This window comes from Aplidium turbinatum, chromosome 11 (assembly GCF_918807975.1).
Source record: "Aplidium turbinatum chromosome 11, kaAplTurb1.1, whole genome shotgun sequence".
NCBI lineage: Eukaryota > Metazoa > Chordata > Ascidiacea > Aplousobranchia > Polyclinidae > Aplidium > Aplidium turbinatum.
The window spans coordinates 24,789,257-24,806,827 of record NC_137482.1 but is presented as its reverse complement, the minus strand read 5'-3'; the positions used below and the strand labels follow the sequence as shown (position 1 = coordinate 24,806,827).

Here is a 17,571-nt window from a genome sequence, read left to right as displayed (position 1 = left end):
ATAGTATACATAGTATGTATTAGTTAAATAGTATGTATTGTATACTTAACCAGCTGTCTACTATGATGTCAGAACAGTTACGATCAAAACTGTTACTTTATAAAGAAAAATCTTAATTACGCTATAACAAATACAACACTGTTTTGCCCACTCATACCAGACAGAGTCTAATATGAGTTCATGCAACATGATTAGAACTCTGTGCATAAAATAGAGAACATTGGAGTATTGGGAATTATATTATACATTCAAAATAATGATGTCATCTTTGGTAAGACACTTAAAGGCATGTCTGAAGGTGGTTACAGATATTGGCTTCCTTGCCTTCCCATCCACTTAATCTAAATCTTCAATCACCGTGCGTAAGCCTGGATGCGACAAACAGAGCCATTTAAAGCAACTAGCAGTTATTTCTCTTTTCAGTTACATTTTATAGCATTTCATGACAAAATGATATTTTTCAAACTATTCTTAGTTTTATCGTCTTTGTTCCTTGTAAATGATGCCTTAATTGCGAACAATTCCAAGGAAGCAAGCTATCAAGTTTGCATGGATGCAAAGTATCATAAATTTAAACCTGGACCAGAAGATAATTTGTACAAGGTAAACTAGCCTACTAGATCAGCAGTTCTCTACTTGGGATTCGCAAAGTGTTTTCAGGAGTTCATAAAAATTTCTGAGTTTGCAGCATGATTGATAAATTATGACAATTAAAGGGTGGTTGTGTACTCACAAAATATACCAAAAATTATTCATCATAAAGCCTATCATGAATTGGGCGTCCCATAGAATTCTGTAAAACCCGCGCTGGTCTTAGATAAGGATGCTGCTGAGTTAGACATTATTGATCTTTGAGAGGAAGATCAACTGAAACCTGTTTTAAGAGAAGGAGCCATTGAGTTATGAAAAAAATGTGCCTATGCAAAAATACTCCAGTGTCAAACGAGCTGCACTTAAGTTACATACTGTCAGTGTTCGAGTAAACATACGTCTGTGAGTATGTGCTTTCTCCCTAAAACACATAACATCAAGCATTGAAACACCCATGTAAACAGATTACTTCGATTGGAAAAAACGAAACAAGCTAGATTTGAAGAGAATTGTTCAAGACAGGAATTTTTAGAAATCCTACTAAGTATTGTAGCTTAATAATTTCTGTAATTTTTATGTTTGTGTGTTACATTTACGATTAATCCAGCTTAGCTAAGGTGCCTGTTTGAGCGGAATGGCCCGTTTTGGTGAGTTCGATCCCTTAACGGGGGATTTTTTCAATTTTTTTTTTAAATTATTGGGTACCGTAGCTTAATTATCATTGCCGTTTTAGGGTTAGAGGTTAGGAACTAGAGCTGGGCGATATTTCGATACGATACGATATTTTTTCGGCAGCGATATTTATTCACAAAGCTCCGATTTTATCGTTTATAAATGTACTGAAATTATACTGTAGCAACATTTTCTCATGCGCAGTGACACAGACATCGCATGCGCAGACAACCCAGTGTGTGTGCATTATTTACGCATTGCGAGCAGTGTGCATTGTTTACGCATTGCAAGCAGTCTTTGTGATTACGCAATCCTGCTTATTGATTCCCACGTGTTACGTTGTTGCGAAGGATGAAGTCCGGCAAATACGATAGGAAACTTGCAAGCTGACTGAATTTACGTAGCATAGCGTAGCGGCCATAGCATAGTGTAGCGGCCGTAGCCTACAGTAGCTACAGCTAGGTAGATATATACTTTATTTTGTTTTGCTACTCACAGCTGCATCTCTATTTTGCATCAAAAACTATCAACAAGGATAGCTGCATCTGTACATGGTGGCGAGCTAATGCACTGACTTTTTCTACACTTGCAAAAGTTGCAAGAAAACTTCTGTGCATTCAAGCCACCAGTGTTAGTAGTGAAAGGGTGTTTTCACTTAGTGGCTCAATTGTTTCCAAGAAGACATTGTGCCTAAAACCCTGCAATGTTAACATGCTGACATTTTTGTCCAAAATCTTTAGTTAAATCGCAGCGACAGTTAAATCACAGCATTGTTTGCAATAAATGTTGCTCATTTCAGTACCAGTGCTCAGTATGTTTTTCATGCAGTTATAGAACGCCGTGCTTTGCGATTCGCCGTAAAATATCGAAACTTAGATAATATCGTTGTATTTTTGGTAATATCGTATCGAAATTATTTTACCAATATCGCCCAGCTTTATTAGGAACTCACCGAATCGGACTCACCGAATAGTAGCAGACCCCTGTTTGAGTGAGGAAGACACAGAGTGGTAATGCAAGTGTGGCTCTTTGTCTTTGTGGTTCACGAAGTAATATATGAGGCTCTTTGCCCCGGACTGGTTGGCCAGTTTTTTTAAAGGCTTCATCATCAGTCGTTATCTCCGCCTGCGGCAGATTGCGCATCAACATGGCTTATTTGCTTCCAAGAGTGGCGATTTTGAGCCAATTCGCCCAGTGTCATCAAGTGGAGTCCGGTCCATGATTGAATGTTGTCTTGCCATCGTTTTGGTTGTCTGCCACGTTTTCTTTTTCCTTCTACTTTGCCTTCTGTGCAAACTTTGCTGATTCCGAATTGTGATCTTTTAGTGTGGCCAAACAGTTTTAAAACTTTTGATTTTATTATTACTGCAATTGGATGTAGTTTTGTCATAGTTAGAAGATCTTCTATTTTTGTGTGATCAAGTAACCTTTTGTTGGTCATGCTTCTCATGATGTGATTTTGGAAGGTAGTGAGTTTTTTCATTGTTGATGATGTCCAATTTACGCATTCTAGACCATTCAGCACGACTGGTAAAACGTAGGTGTTGAAAATTTTTGCTTTCAGTTTGATTGGGAGTCTATTGGATGTTAGAATCTTTTTGTTCTTTTCAAATGCTGCCCAGCCTAAGCCAATTCGGTGTTGCACTGCAGTCTTTCCATCGTTGGTTGCGGATAGTCGGTGGCCAAGATATATGAATTCTGGTACTTGTTCTATTTGTTTTCCATAGAGAGTGAGATTGAGTGTGTTGTTAGTTTTGTCGGTTGTGATACATTTGGTTTTGGACACATTTATTTGGAGGCCGAATTTAGCAGCATTTTTTGGCAGAGCATCTAGGTATTCCTGCATTTTCAGTTTAGAATTATTCAAAATGGCCATATCGTCTGCGTAGCTTAAGTTGGATATTACATGACCGCCGATGGTGAATCCAGTTGCACACTTATTTTCTGTTTCTGAGGTTATTGCAGCCGCTACGATGCAAAACAGGATAGCAAACAAGACATCTCCTTGCTTAACACCTTTTATAATATCAATTCGTCTGGTTGTTCCGATGTCTGTTTTGATTAGTGCTTTAGAGTCGTCGTACGTTGCTTTCAAGAGGTTGATGTATTTTTTGTTGATGGAAGTTTTATCCAGAAGTTGCCAAAGGTAGGGTAATTTAACACTGTCAAACGCTTTTTTGAAGTCAATGAAGGTGATATGAACGGGATTGTTGAATTCAATAGACTTTTCTATGATTTGTTCCAGCGCTAAGATTTGCTCGATTGTTCCTCTTCCTGGTTGGTAGGCTGCTTGTGTAGGGGGAAGGGATGCATATTAGGGTGGTCCAAAAAAAAATTTTTTTGTAAATGTTAATGTCTCACCCTAAAATATTGTTACCATTGATGAGAAAATGATATATGTGAATTTTCATAAAGATTGGTTGATATTTAGGGGTTGCTACCGGGGTTCAAAGTTTTGTCGTTTGCCCCCATTTTAACGTTTTAAGAGGATGTGATACAGATATGATATGATACGGTACAGTAAAAAATATGGTACAGTGCCATGGCATATTGCAAGAAAAATACAGTTTAATAATTACTCTATATAGTCTGTTTATAAACTCATGTACGTCTGTATTACGAATTATACTAACTGGTCTACATATATATACAAAATGTGCGACTTTGTATACTTGTGTTTAAAGTTCAGAGACTAAATTTGACAATCAATAACAGCTTTAGAAGACAGTAAATAAACTACATGTACAAATGTACATGATGTAAACTAATATACATAGTACATACATAGTTATTACCCTCTAAACCAGGGGTTCTCAACCGTGGCCTTCGGCCCCCCAAGGGGACCACAGAGCGTTCTCAGGGGAGCCACGATAAAAAGCTTCATTAATAAATTATAACATGTATTGATGAATTATAACAGAATTGTGACACAAAAAACACTCATGTAGGTGTTAGTATCGTAAAGCTAGCTAAAAGCATGTTTTTTCATCATATGTTCTATCTCACTGCATGTTGCATCATCTTTTGTGATTGTAACGTAACAATTAAGGATACGCTTGATTTACTAGCGTAGTCTATTACGAAAAAGAAAGCATTAAATCATTTAATCATTCGTTAACTGTTTTTATTGATTTCGTTTCATTGTTCTTTAAACAAATACATTTTTATTTTGCTCCATGACTCAGAAAAGGTTGAGAACCACTGTCTAAACCCTTGACAGCCTGTTTCACCCTAAAAGGGTAATCATCAGAAAGTCCTCCTTTTAGGTTAAAACAGGCTGTCAAGGGTTTAGAGCAGTGGTTCCCAACCTTTTTGACCTTGCGGCGCCCTATCGAAGAGATAAATAGTTTGCGGCATCCTGGCAAAACTGGGTCAATTTTATGAGATTTCTGTATTTCAAGTAACTGTATGAAATAGCACAGAATGAGTTGTACAGTATAGCGCGCATAAATAAATGTATTTATTCAAAATTTACTGTGAAATTTGGGCTTGACTTCTTGCACAAGTCCCTTAATATCTCGAGGCACATTCGACAAAGCCACCCACATTTCTTCCTCGACTATAAGCAGTCGTTCTCGTTTTTTTAGTTTTAATGTTCGTTTGTACGGAAAATCCACTAATTTGGAGACCCAATTGTAATCGCAAAGTAATTCACAAAATATATTCATATAAGTATAAAGCAGTGCTCCGCAACCGGTGTGCCGCGGGATAACTATCATCAGAACATACTTTTTGAAAAGAAAGGAGTTTTTATGTTTTAAAAATTCTCGCTTTACCACTGCAAGACAACTCAAAACTCTAGCTAGACTTCCCACAGTGCATTTATAATTTTTTTGCCTCACATTGAAGTTTTCGCAATGGGAAGGCTGCCCTAGTTTTAAAAAAGGCTGGTTAACGTGGTAGTGCGTTTTTAGAAGTCAGGCTAGGTCATTTTGAATTGTCAGTTAGCAGTGTTTAATGAAAAATTTCGTAATATTGAAAGCACAGCTATTAAGTTTAGTAGCCAACGTTTTGTCAATGGCGAGTCCATAACAAACGAGTAGCCTAATTATTTTGCAAAGAACTTCCAGCCAGGAACGAACGACTGGCCAGGAAATTTTTAGAGTGACCAACGAGTTTTTCATAACCCATGGTATCCATTGGAATAACTGCATCAACGTTTGCAAAGATGGTGCTTCAGCAATGGTGGGCGAAGGAAGAAGTTTAGCTGCATGGGTAAAACGTCAAAATCCAGCCATTCAACTTATGTATTGCTGCTTACACAGGGAAGCCTTGATGATCAAACATTTTACAAGGGAGCTGACAGAAACAATGAATGACTGTATCCAAATTGTTAACTTTATTAAAGCAAGAAACAAGCGCAAATATCTCATTAAAAAGATGATAGTTATTTTTTACATTTTGAAAATGTGTCGGCCGAATTGTGCCGCAAAATTTTAAAGAGTTTTTAAGTGTGCCGTGAGTAAATAAAGGTTGCGGAGCACTGGTATAAAGAATAAATCAATTATAACTTAGCCTTTTCTCGATTAGCTATGTAGGCTATCGTGTTTGTATGCGCAGGTATGGTATCCCCCATGCAAAAGTTTCTATTTTATAGTGGTTCGCAAACAATCGTGCAATTTTATAATCGTGCTGGGTCACACAATCCGATAATCCATCACTGCAATTTGACTTTGTGCGCCGTGAAACGCAAAATAAAATCATGAAACCTGGCAATAATGATGCGTTTCAAACGTTTTTATGGAAAAAACAGCAACGATTCAAAATCTCTTTCACGCTGTTATTCCTGGGCGAGAAAACAAAGGCTTATTGTGGATTAGAGTTAAAATAAATAAATAAATTCCACACTTAACGGGTTAAAGTTAAAATATCTCGCGGCACCCTTGAGCATTGCAATTGGCACCCCGGTTGGGACATTGCCGAGCGTGGAGTGGCGTTGATCACGGAATACAACACATTACACACATGTGACGAAGAACAAAAACAGTATCTTTTGCGTGTCGTCGCCGATCACCGTCAGCGATATCCAGACTGCAGTAGAAAGACCCTCGCGCAATAATTCCTGTATGTAGTTTATTTGTTGTATTCTAAAGCTGTTAATGAATGTCCAATTTAGTCTCTGAATTTTAAACACAAGTATACAAAGTCGCAGCGGTGACGCGCTCGCTTTCCAATTATGCAATCCTGGTTTGACTCCCGGCTTATACTGGTTGTTGACAAACACCGCCCACGCCCACCTCTACCCAGGGTATAATATATTGGGTGGGCGTAGTTGCTGAAGTAAAGGCGGCCGAGAGAAAGGAACTGGCCACCCTACTCTCGTTAGTGCCGAAGGCTTAGTATAATGAGAACCTCATCCCTCGATGCTTGTATTCAAGTATGGGACTCACCTTTACCTTATACAAAGTCGCACATTTCGTACATGTACACCAGTTAGTATAATTCGTAATACAGACACATGAGTTTATAAACAGACCATAGAGTAATTATTAAACTGTATTTTTATTGCAATATACAATGGCACTGTACCGTATTTTTTACTGTACCGTATCATCTCATATCCTCTCGAAACGTTAAAATGGGGGCAAACGACAAAACTTTGAACCCCGGTAGCAACCCCTAAATATCAACCAATCTTTATGAAAATTCACATATATCATTTTCTCATCAATGGTAACAATATTTTAGGGTGAGACATTAACATTTACAAAAAAAGTTTTTTTTGGACCACCCTAATGCATATAGGTCATTTTTTATGCGTGCCGCAATGATAGTGATAAAGAGTTTGTATACATGACTGAGTAGACTTATTGGACGGTAGTTGCTGCAGTCGAGTTTATTGCCTTTCTTGTAGATTACAATTATTAGAGCTTCTTTAAAATTGCTGGGTATCTTTTTCGTTGTTAAGATAGAATTGAAGAGATGAAGCAGTGCTGTGATTAGAGGTTCGCCTCCTGCTTTGAGGTATTCCGAGTAAATGCCGTCTATACCGGGAGATTTGTCATACTTTAAGTTGCTTATAGCATTAGATGTTTCGCTTCTTAAAATAGATGGGATTTCATCAGAGGCAGAGTCATCGATGAGTATCTGTTGCGGATTGTCGTGATAGAGTTCTTCATAGAATTTTGCCCATCGTTCGAGGATACAGCTTTTGCTCGTGAGGATGTTTCCTTTTGCATCTTTAATTCCCCAACTGATGTTTTTAGGTTTTGTTTTAAGTTTCTTTATGGCAGCATAATAGATTTTGTGTGGAGGTAGGGTGTTGAGTTCATCGATTTTATCTTCTAATTGCTTCATTTGGTCTTTTTTCACGAGCTTCTTCGACTCAGATTTAGCGATTTTGTATTGAGTAGATGAGGATCCATGTTGTTTTCTAATTTTATGTTTAGCTTGGATGGCTTTTTTAGTTTGTTGCGACATCCAGTTCGGTTGGTCTTGGTGCATTTTTCTGGGAAGAACAACTTCTGATTCTTCCCGTAGTCCTGCGGTTATAGCTTCTTGTATGGACTCTGGGTCTGTCATTTGTTGTAAAGTGGCATATCTGTTTTGTAAATTTACTTGGAAGTGTTCAGCGACTTCTTGTTGTTTCATAAGGTGGGGTCTCTGGATTGGTTTCCGCTTCTGCTTCTGAGGCCATGAGAAGCTTATTCTGAATTTTGTACGTATCATTCTGTGGTCTGATATGTCGGGAGTGTTCAAGGTAGAGCTGTTCAGGACGTTTAGTCTAGAAGACGAGGTGCGTGATAGGACAAAGTCTATTTGGTTTTTTGTCTTCCCATCAGGAGGGGTCCAAGTAAACAACATTTTCTTTTTCTTTTGGAACCATGTGTTAGTGACTTGGAGGTTGTTTTTTACGCAGAACTGGCCCAGTAGTTCGCCTCTTGTATTTCCGGTCGCTAGAGTGTGTTTTCCAATTGATGACGGGAATGTTTTATGTAGTTGACCTAGTTTGCAGTTGAAATCTCCCATAATGAAGAGGTGATCTCTTTTTGGTACGTTGTCAGTGATAGCTTGGATTTTGTCATATAGTTCTTGGACTTCCTCATCGCGGTGGGATGAGGTAGGGAAATAGCACTGTATGAGAACTAGTTTTGAGAATTTTCCTTGAAGACGTAACACAGCAAGTCTGTCATATATAGGTTGGTATCCTTCTACAAAGGGAGCATAGGATTTGTGTACCAGGAAGCCGACTCCGTTAGATCGAGAGGTTTCATTACTTGATAGGAACAGTTTGTGATTAGAGGTGTTATGAGTTGTAATTTGGCTTTTCATGACTTTGGTTTCAGCTAGGCCGACCACATCCCAATTCACATTTTCGAGCTCATGGAACATTGTTTCAAGTGCGTGACTGTTTAAGTCGTTGATTGTCCTTGGGTTGCATGTGCATAGGTTGAAAATTTGTTTATTTTTCTTCTTGTTTCCTCTGTTCACTTGTCTTACATCAGTCCGAGGCTGCTGATGCAAACCCCTGGTCGTAACTGTCATATCAGTCCGGGGCTGCTGATGTGCCCTCCTGGTCGACATGCGAGGATCCGGAGGTAGCCTCCTCTTAGTTGCAGGGTTGAGAAAAACCCGGGTTTTTTTAAAAAAGCCCAACCCGCCCGGGTTTTTTTAAAAAAACCCGGGTTTTTTTGGGTTTTATTGTTTTTTTTAAAAAAGATGCAAAAAAAGGTAGATTCATGCTTATTTCACCTCAAAACTACTTTTTACGAGTGAAGTGCCTTTCACTCACAGTACATGCTTGCATAACTCAATAAAATAATGCACTAGTTAGGGCTGTTGTTGCTTGAATGTTGCATCATCCATTAGTTTCAAGATCAAGTTTGATGTTGCATCATCCACTGATTTCTATACCAAGTTGATGCTACTGTGGTAGAAATCACATTATTGCATCATTTGTTTAGATTTGAAGGCAAGGAGCATTTATGCCATCATGTTTAAATATTTTTTATCATTTATATATATTAAATAATATGAGATGTTCTACTGGTGCAAATTAAGCTGAACTATCACAAGATGTATACAGTGACAATCTGCTTTTATTCCGACGTTTCGTCAATCAGACACGACTGACTTCTTCAGGGGGCTAGACCAGGTAGTGACTACCTGTCTAGCATGGCAAAACACAGGACCATGTTGCTGAAATCAACTCAACATGCGAAATAAAAATTCAACTTCTAGACAAAAAGTTATCGCGCGCAAGGGGGCTAGACCAGGTAGTCACTACCTGGTCTAGCCCCCTGAAGAAGTCAGTCGTGTCTGATTGACGAAACGTCGGAATAAAAGCAGATTGTCACTGTATACATCTTGTGATAGTTCAGCTTAATTTGCACCAGTAGAACATCTCATATTATTTAATTTAATGCCTGGTGAACAGTCTCATTCAATTTTCATTTATATATATATTATAATATAAAAACAATGAAAACTATTAATACTACAAAAAGTGCTCAATGCCAAGCAAAAAGGCAAAGCAGAGCGAATTAAATCAAATGTAGTTATTACTATCTGAAGCCTTTACAAATTGTTTCACCTAACGGATCATCAGAAGGTCTGCAAAAAACATGTAAACAGTAAAGAATCGATAATTCTGAAAAGATATTAAATATTACAACTGTAAATTAATCTGCCAAAAAAAACTCTAAACCTGTCCTTCCTGAGAAGATATTAAATATTACAGCTGTAATTTAATCTGCAAAAAAAACCTCTAAACCTGCATTCCTGAAAAGATATTAAATATTATAACCGTAATCCAATCTGCAGAAAAAAAACTCCAGAATTACTAAGGACAGCCTCCATCCGCCACGATAAAGTATCAATCAATTTGTCCCAATGGAAACCAAGCAACAATGATGGCAACATCTATGACATCACAAAGAAGCAAAATGCTTGTTATGATCGGCTCAACCTGTAGTAATCTGCACAGAATGAATAAAAATTGTTTTTAAACCTGTAAAAATTAAATGAGATTTATAACCTGTAAAAATCAAATGAAATTTAATTTTTTTCAAAATTATAACCTGTAAAAATCCCAAGGAATTGTGATGATGTAACCTGTAGTGTCCTGAACAAATGAAATAAAATCCGTTTATAAATCTGTAAAAATTAAATGAGATTTATAGCCTGTAAAAATCAAATGAAATTTTAAAAAACCTGTGAAAATCAAAAGGAATTTATTTTATTTTGAAGTACTTGAGTTTAAATTTGTTTCTATGACGACATTTGCCGACCAGTTCCGAACGCTTGTTCAAAAGGTGGCCACTATCAGCCTTCAGAATGGCCAGCTTTTCAGCCAAACATAGGCCACAATTGTTACGACCACCACCACTATAAGGCCGAGCACAGCTGTGGATGGACCAAGTTATTTTAGGGTCAACACCCTTGTCCTTAAGGTCCCAAACTGCCTTAGATAGCTCGGTGCTGTTTCGTTTAGACCTATCCATGAAAGTACATTTATGGTTGGAAAAACGTTTTTTAAAAGTAGTTTCGCAACAACCAATGTAATTAAGAACCTTCGGGCTGTTATCAATGGTAGCTTTGTAAACAATGGCCTTCTGCAAGCATTGCCCATTCAAAGGACAATCTGGCCTCACCCTACAATTGCAACCAGGCTGCGATGGTATATTATCAGCCTGCAATATTGCTTTATTGTGGGAGGATATGACGCTTGCAACATTCGGAGTACAACTGTAGCTCAGCTTAATAGTATTACGGTTGAATATTTTGTGCAATCTATGATGGGGTGGAAAGTGTGTGGAAACAAGTTTGAAAAATTCCTTACCAATATTGCTATCAACCTGCAAGCTGAAAGGAGGGTTAAACCATAAAATTTTCCGGCTCCTTTTCCTAGATGTTCGTAAGTTATTAGCAGGGTTGTAGCAAACTCTCTCCGCAAAACCACTTTTCAAAAGGGCATCGTTATAAACAGATGCGGTCTTATCAAATTCATTTTGGCCAAATGATGTGGCGGACAATCGCTTTGAAATCATAGTCGGGATTTGTCTCTTAATGTTGGGTGGGTGATTGGACTGGGCATGAATGTAAATTGGATCATTATTGGGTTTTCTATAAGGCCAGAATTTACCAGATAGCAAATTCAAAGTGACGTCAAGAAAATCAGTTTCAATTAGACCAGTATCCACAGTAATATTTAAGCCATGTTGTTTAAATAATTGAATGACATTCTTTCTCAAACGATCAATCTTAGGGCCGGATAAATTACGCAAAATAGCCAGACCATCATCACGATATAAGCCAAGCATGTCTCTGTCAACAATAGCAGAAAGTTCGTTCAAAAGAAACAAGCCGACCAACTCAGAAATCTCAGCACCATCAAATGAGCCCATTGTAACGTCAAACAAACCATCTTTCTTAGCCCAAGTATCACCACCATCAAAAAGCAACGATTTCCTAGCATGGAAAATTGTTTGTATGATACAATCATCCAAATCCATAAATGGTTTGGCAAACTCAATTGCTTTACACAAAAGTTCCTCCGTAATGGATGGATAAAAATCAACAATGTCAAATTTCATAAAGGTGCATTGACGTTTAGATGGAATAGCCTTAAACCAGGATAACACAGAGTCTGTGTTTTTCCATTGATTCAGTCGTGATGCATCACGGATGGTTACGTTAATAGAGTCCAAGTATTGTTTACTTATACGGCCAATCTGGGACTTGGAAGGGTTAATCAACCTGCATTTAGGGTTCGATGTAAAATTTGGTTTATGATCTTTTAGCGTAATAAACGCTGGGTTGCTTGATACTTTTTCAACCCGATCATCAACCTTTAACGCCTTGGCAATCGTTTTAGCCTCAGTATTGATCGTGTCACTGATAGCAGGATTCACCTTTTTGTATTTTGCCGATACATTATCATTAAGCAATTTTTTATAATCCTGGGTTTTAACTTTGTATAAGTTAGTAGTTTTATCTGCTGATATCAACAGATCCGTAGAGTTAATAATATTCTTAAGGTCATTAGTTAGTTTTCTCTGAAAAGAATTGTAAATGGGTTTGAACTTAATCTTACGAACCATCTCGTATAAACCATTCTCAAATGGTATCAAAGCACCATGCTGTGGAGGTGTTCTTTCAGTCGTAAAGCCAAAGTTATTAAAATGCTCAGACTGAGAAACATCTTGCTGGTTAAGATCGAAAAAATAGGCCTTCCAACGTAAACGTTTAATAAAATTTTCAAGCTTACCTAACATCGTCTTCAAATATCGATCTTTACTTGGAATAGCAATGTTTTTTAAAGAATAACCGTAGTTAATCTTTTCCAAATTCATAATAACTGGATAGTAGCATCAAAAGAAAGTGCTCAACTAGATCAGTGCTAGGAGCAATATTAAAACAATGAAAACTATTAATACTACAAAAAGTGCTCAATGCCAAGCAAAAAGGCAAAGCAGAGCGAATTAAATCAAATGTAGTTATTACTATCTGAAGCCTTTACAAATTGTTTCACCTAACGGATCATCAGAAGGTCTGCAAAAAACATGTAAACAGTAAAGAATCGATAATTCTGAAAAGATATTAAATATTACAACTGTAAATTAATCTGCCAAAAAAAACTCTAAACCTGTCCTTCCTGAGAAGATATTACATATTACAGTTGTAATTTAATCTGCAAAAAAAACCTCTAAACCTGCATTCCTGAAAAGATATTAAATATTATAACCGTAATCCAATCTGCAGAAAAAAAACTCCAGAATTACTAAGGACAGCCTCCATCCGCCACGATAAAGTATCAATCAATTTGTCCCAATGGAAACCAAGCAACAATGATGGCAACATCTATGACATCTGTTGACATTGTCTATTGACAACATTTATGACATCATCTATCATCATCATCTATCATCATCATCTATGACAACATTGACAACATTTATGACATTGTTGCTTGGTTTCCATTGGGACAAATTGATTGATACTTTATCGTGGCGGATGGAGGCTGTCCTTAGTAATTCTGGAGTTTTTTTTCTGCAGATTGGATTACGGTTATAATATTTAATATCTTTTCAGGAATGCAGGTTTAGAGGGTTTTTTTGCAGATTAAATTACAACTGTAATATTTAATATCTTCTCAGGAAGGACAGGTTTAGAGTTTTTTTTGGCAGATTAATTTACAGTTGTAATATTTAATATCTTTTCAGAATTATCGATTCTTTACTGTTTACATGTTTTTTGCAGACCTTCTGATGATCCGTTAGGTGAAACAATTTGTAAAGGCTTCAGATAGTAATAACTACATTTGATTTAATTCGCTCTGCTTTGCCTTTTTGCTTGGCATTGAGCACTTTTTGTAGTATTAATAGTTTTCATTGTTTTAATATTGCTCCTAGCACTGATCTAGTTGAGCACTTTCTTTTGATGCTACTATCCAGTTATTATGAATTTGGAAAAGATTAACTACGGTTATTCTTTAAAAAACATTGCTATTCCAAGTAAAGATCGATATTTGAAGACGATGTTAGGTAAGCTTGAAAATTTTATTAAACGTTTACGTTGGAAGGCCTATTTTTTCGATCTTAACCAGCAAGATGTTTCTCAGTCTGAGCATTTTAATAACTTTGGCTTTACGACTGAAAGAACACCTCCACAGCATGGTGCTTTGATACCATTTGAGAATGGTTTATACGAGATGGTTCGTAAGATTAAGTTCAAACCCATTTACAATTCTTTTCAGAGAAAACTAACTAATGACCTTAAGAATATTATTAACTCTACGGATCTGTTGATATCAGCAGATAAAACTACTAACTTATACAAAGTTAAAACCCAGGATTATAAAAAATTGCTTAATGATAATGTATCGGCAAAATACAAAAAGGTGAATCCTGCTATCAGTGACACGATCAATACTGAGGCTAAAACGATTGCCAAGGCGTTAAAGGTTGATGATCGGGTTGAAAAAGTATCAAGCAACCCAGCGTTTATTACGCTAAAAGATCATAAACCAAATTTTACATCGAACCCTAAATGCAGGTTGATTAACCCTTCCAAGTCCCAGATTGGCCGTATAAGTAAACAATACTTGGACTCTATTAACGTAACCATCCGTAATGCATCACGACTGAATCAATGGAAAAACACAGACTCTGTGTTATCCTGGTTTAAGGCTATTCCATCTAAACGTCAATGCACCTTTATGAAATTTGACATTGTTGATTTTTATCCATCCATTACGGAGGAACTTTTGTGTAAAGCAATTGAGTTTGCCAAACCATTTATGGATTTGGATGATTGTATCATACAAACAATTTTCCATGCTAGGAAATCGTTGCTTTTTGATGGTGGTGATACTTGGGCTAAGAAAGATGGTTTGTTTGACGTTACAATGGGCTCATTTGATGGTGCTGAGATTTCTGAGTTGGTCGGCTTGTTTCTTTTGAACGAACTTTCTGCTATTGTTGACAGAGACATGCTTGGCTTATATCGTGATGATGGTCTGGCTATTTTGCGTAATTTATCCGGCCCTAAGATTGATCGTTTGAGAAAGAATGTCATTCAATTATTTAAACAACATGGCTTAAATATTACTGTGGATACTGGTCTAATTGAAACTGATTTTCTTGACGTCACTTTGAATTTGCTATCTGGTAAATTCTGGCCTTATAGAAAACCCAATAATGATCCAATTTACATTCATGCCCAGTCCAATCACCCACCCAACATTAAGAGACAAATCCCGACTATGATTTCAAAGCGATTGTCCGCCACATCATTTGGCCAAAATGAATTTGATAAGACCGCATCTGTTTATAACGATGCCCTTTTGAAAAGTGGTTTTGCGGAGAGAGTTTGCTACAACCCTGCTAATAACTTACGAACATCTAGGAAAAGGAGCCGGAAAATTTTATGGTTTAACCCTCCTTTCAGCTTGCAGGTTGATAGCAATATTGGTAAGGAATTTTTCAAACTTGTTTCCACACACTTTCCACCCCATCATAGATTGCACAAAATATTCAACCGTAATACTATTAAGCTGAGCTACAGTTGTACTCCGAATGTTGCAAGCGTCATATCCTCCCACAATAAAGCAATATTGCAGGCTGATAATATACCATCGCAGCCTGGTTGCAATTGTAGGGTGAGGCCAGATTGTCCTTTGAATGGGCAATGCTTGCAGAAGGCCATTGTTTACAAAGCTACCATTGATAACAGCCCGAAGGTTCTTAATTACATTGGTTGTTGCGAAACTACTTTTAAAAAACGTTTTTCCAACCATAAATGTACTTTCATGGATAGGTCTAAACGAAACAGCACCGAGCTATCTAAGGCAGTTTGGGACCTTAAGGACAAGGGTGTTGACCCTAAAATAACTTGGTCCATCCACAGCTGTGCTCGGCCTTATAGTGGTGGTGGTCGTAACAATTGTGGCCTATGTTTGGCTGAAAAGCTGGCCATTCTGAAGGCTGATAGTGGCCACCTTTTGAACAAGCGTTCGGAACTGGTCGGCAAATGTCGTCATAGAAACAAATTTAAACTCAAGTACTTCAAAATAAAATAAATTCCTTTTGATTTTCACAGGTTTTTTAAAATTTCATTTGATTTTTACAGGCTATAAATCTCATTTAATTTTTACAGATTTATAAACGGATTTTATTTCATTTGTTCAGGACACTACAGGTTACATCATCACAATTCCTTGGGATTTTTACAGGTTATAATTTTGAAAAAAATTAAATTTCATTTGATTTTTACAGGTTATAAATCTCATTTAATTTTTACAGGTTTAAAAACAATTTTTATTCATTCTGTGCAGATTACTACAGGTTGAGCCGATCATAACAAGCATTTTGCTTCTTTGTGATGTCATAGATGTTGCCATCATTGTTGCTTGGTTTCCATTGGGACAAATTGATTGATACTTTATCGTGGCGGATGGAGGCTGTCCTTAGTAATTCTGGAGTTTTTTTTCTGCAGATTGGATTACGGTTATAATATTTAATATCTTTTCAGGAATGCAGGTTTAGAGGTTTTTTTTGCAGATTAAATTACAGCTGTAATATTTAATATCTTCTCAGGAAGGACAGGTTTAGAGTTTTTTTTGGCAGATTAATTTACAGTTGTAATATTTAATATCTTTTCAGAATTATCGATTCTTTACTGTTTACATGTTTTTTGCAGACCTTCTGATGATCCGTTAGGTGAAACAATTTGTAAAGGCTTCAGATAGTAATAACTACATTTGATTTATATTATAATATATATAGTAATGGATGAGCAATTGAGCAATTGCGTGGCCAATTGGGCAAATGCTCTGAAACAGCCATGCATTAGAATCCAGAATCTGTAATTGGTAAATAGCCTCCTAAATTGCATTTCACATCATATATACAGACTACAGTAGAGTAGTACTTTCACCAATTTAACTATAAGGCCTTCTTGCATAAATGAGTTTTAGTGTAGTATACACAAAGTGACATTACTTGATTTTTGTGTACTGTGCAATATCCACTGCGTTTTCAGTTTATTCTTGGAAATTACTTCACAATCACATCCTTAAGTCCTAATTTAAAGTTTGTTGTAAGTGCCTTGTAGTGCTTTTGTAAATTTTTTTTAATTTTCCAATAAAAACTGGACAAATATGATGCTCTGGGTTTTTTTATGTTTTTTTTTGTTTTTTTTTAAGTGGGTTTTATTGAAAAAACCCACCCGGGTTTTTTTGGGTCGGGTAAAATACCAACAACCCTGCTTAGTTGCGATACTATTGGTTGACATATTATTCCATGTGATTTCACGAGCCGTACTGCTTCCATACTGGCTCATGGCAGGTTGGAAGAGAGTGGTTTGATTTTGTGACACCATCACTAGGAGATAGTCTTACTGGACTAGAGGGCTCTCCTGCCCTGGTCGAGCGGCTACGTTTTGTCTGGCCTCTACCTTTCGACCAACCTGGCATGGGTGACCCTACCAGGAGCAGATGCTCCTGCCAGTACAGCTCTAGAGGTCATCGAGGCACTGAAACTCTCTCACCGCGTTAAGGTAGTAGTCCAAGAGAGATTTAAAGGCTTAATAAGGTTTATATGCAAAGTCGAAAACTTTTTTATTTTATTTTTATAATGTTAAATGTTGTGTTGTTGCTCAGTTATGTCTGTTTATACAAACATATTTGTACAAAAATACTTTTCATTTTATGTTGGTACAATTCAATAACAGTTTCTTTTTGGCAGTGGCTATTTGACTGGCATGACATAATTATTTTTTCTTTCACCTCCTTCAAAGCAAAAGACGAGAGAGGAGCAAATGAAAAAAACTTCCAAATTCAACAGTTATTCTCAACTGAATCAGTGG

The 17,571-nt window shown here is 36.9% G+C and overlaps 1 protein-coding gene across 1 annotated transcript in view; it reads left to right on the top strand.

Moving 5' to 3' along the window:
• Positions 1–432: 432 nt before the first annotated feature.
• Positions 433–17,571, top strand: part of LOC145780003 (folate receptor alpha-like) — a 43,022-nt gene continuing 25,883 nt past the window's right edge. The window contains exon 1 of the mRNA XM_082591700.1: positions 433–603. Within this exon, the coding sequence (XP_082447826.1) occupies positions 451–603 (153 nt within the window). The 5' untranslated portion in view covers positions 433–450. The remainder of the gene's footprint in view (positions 604–17,571) is intronic.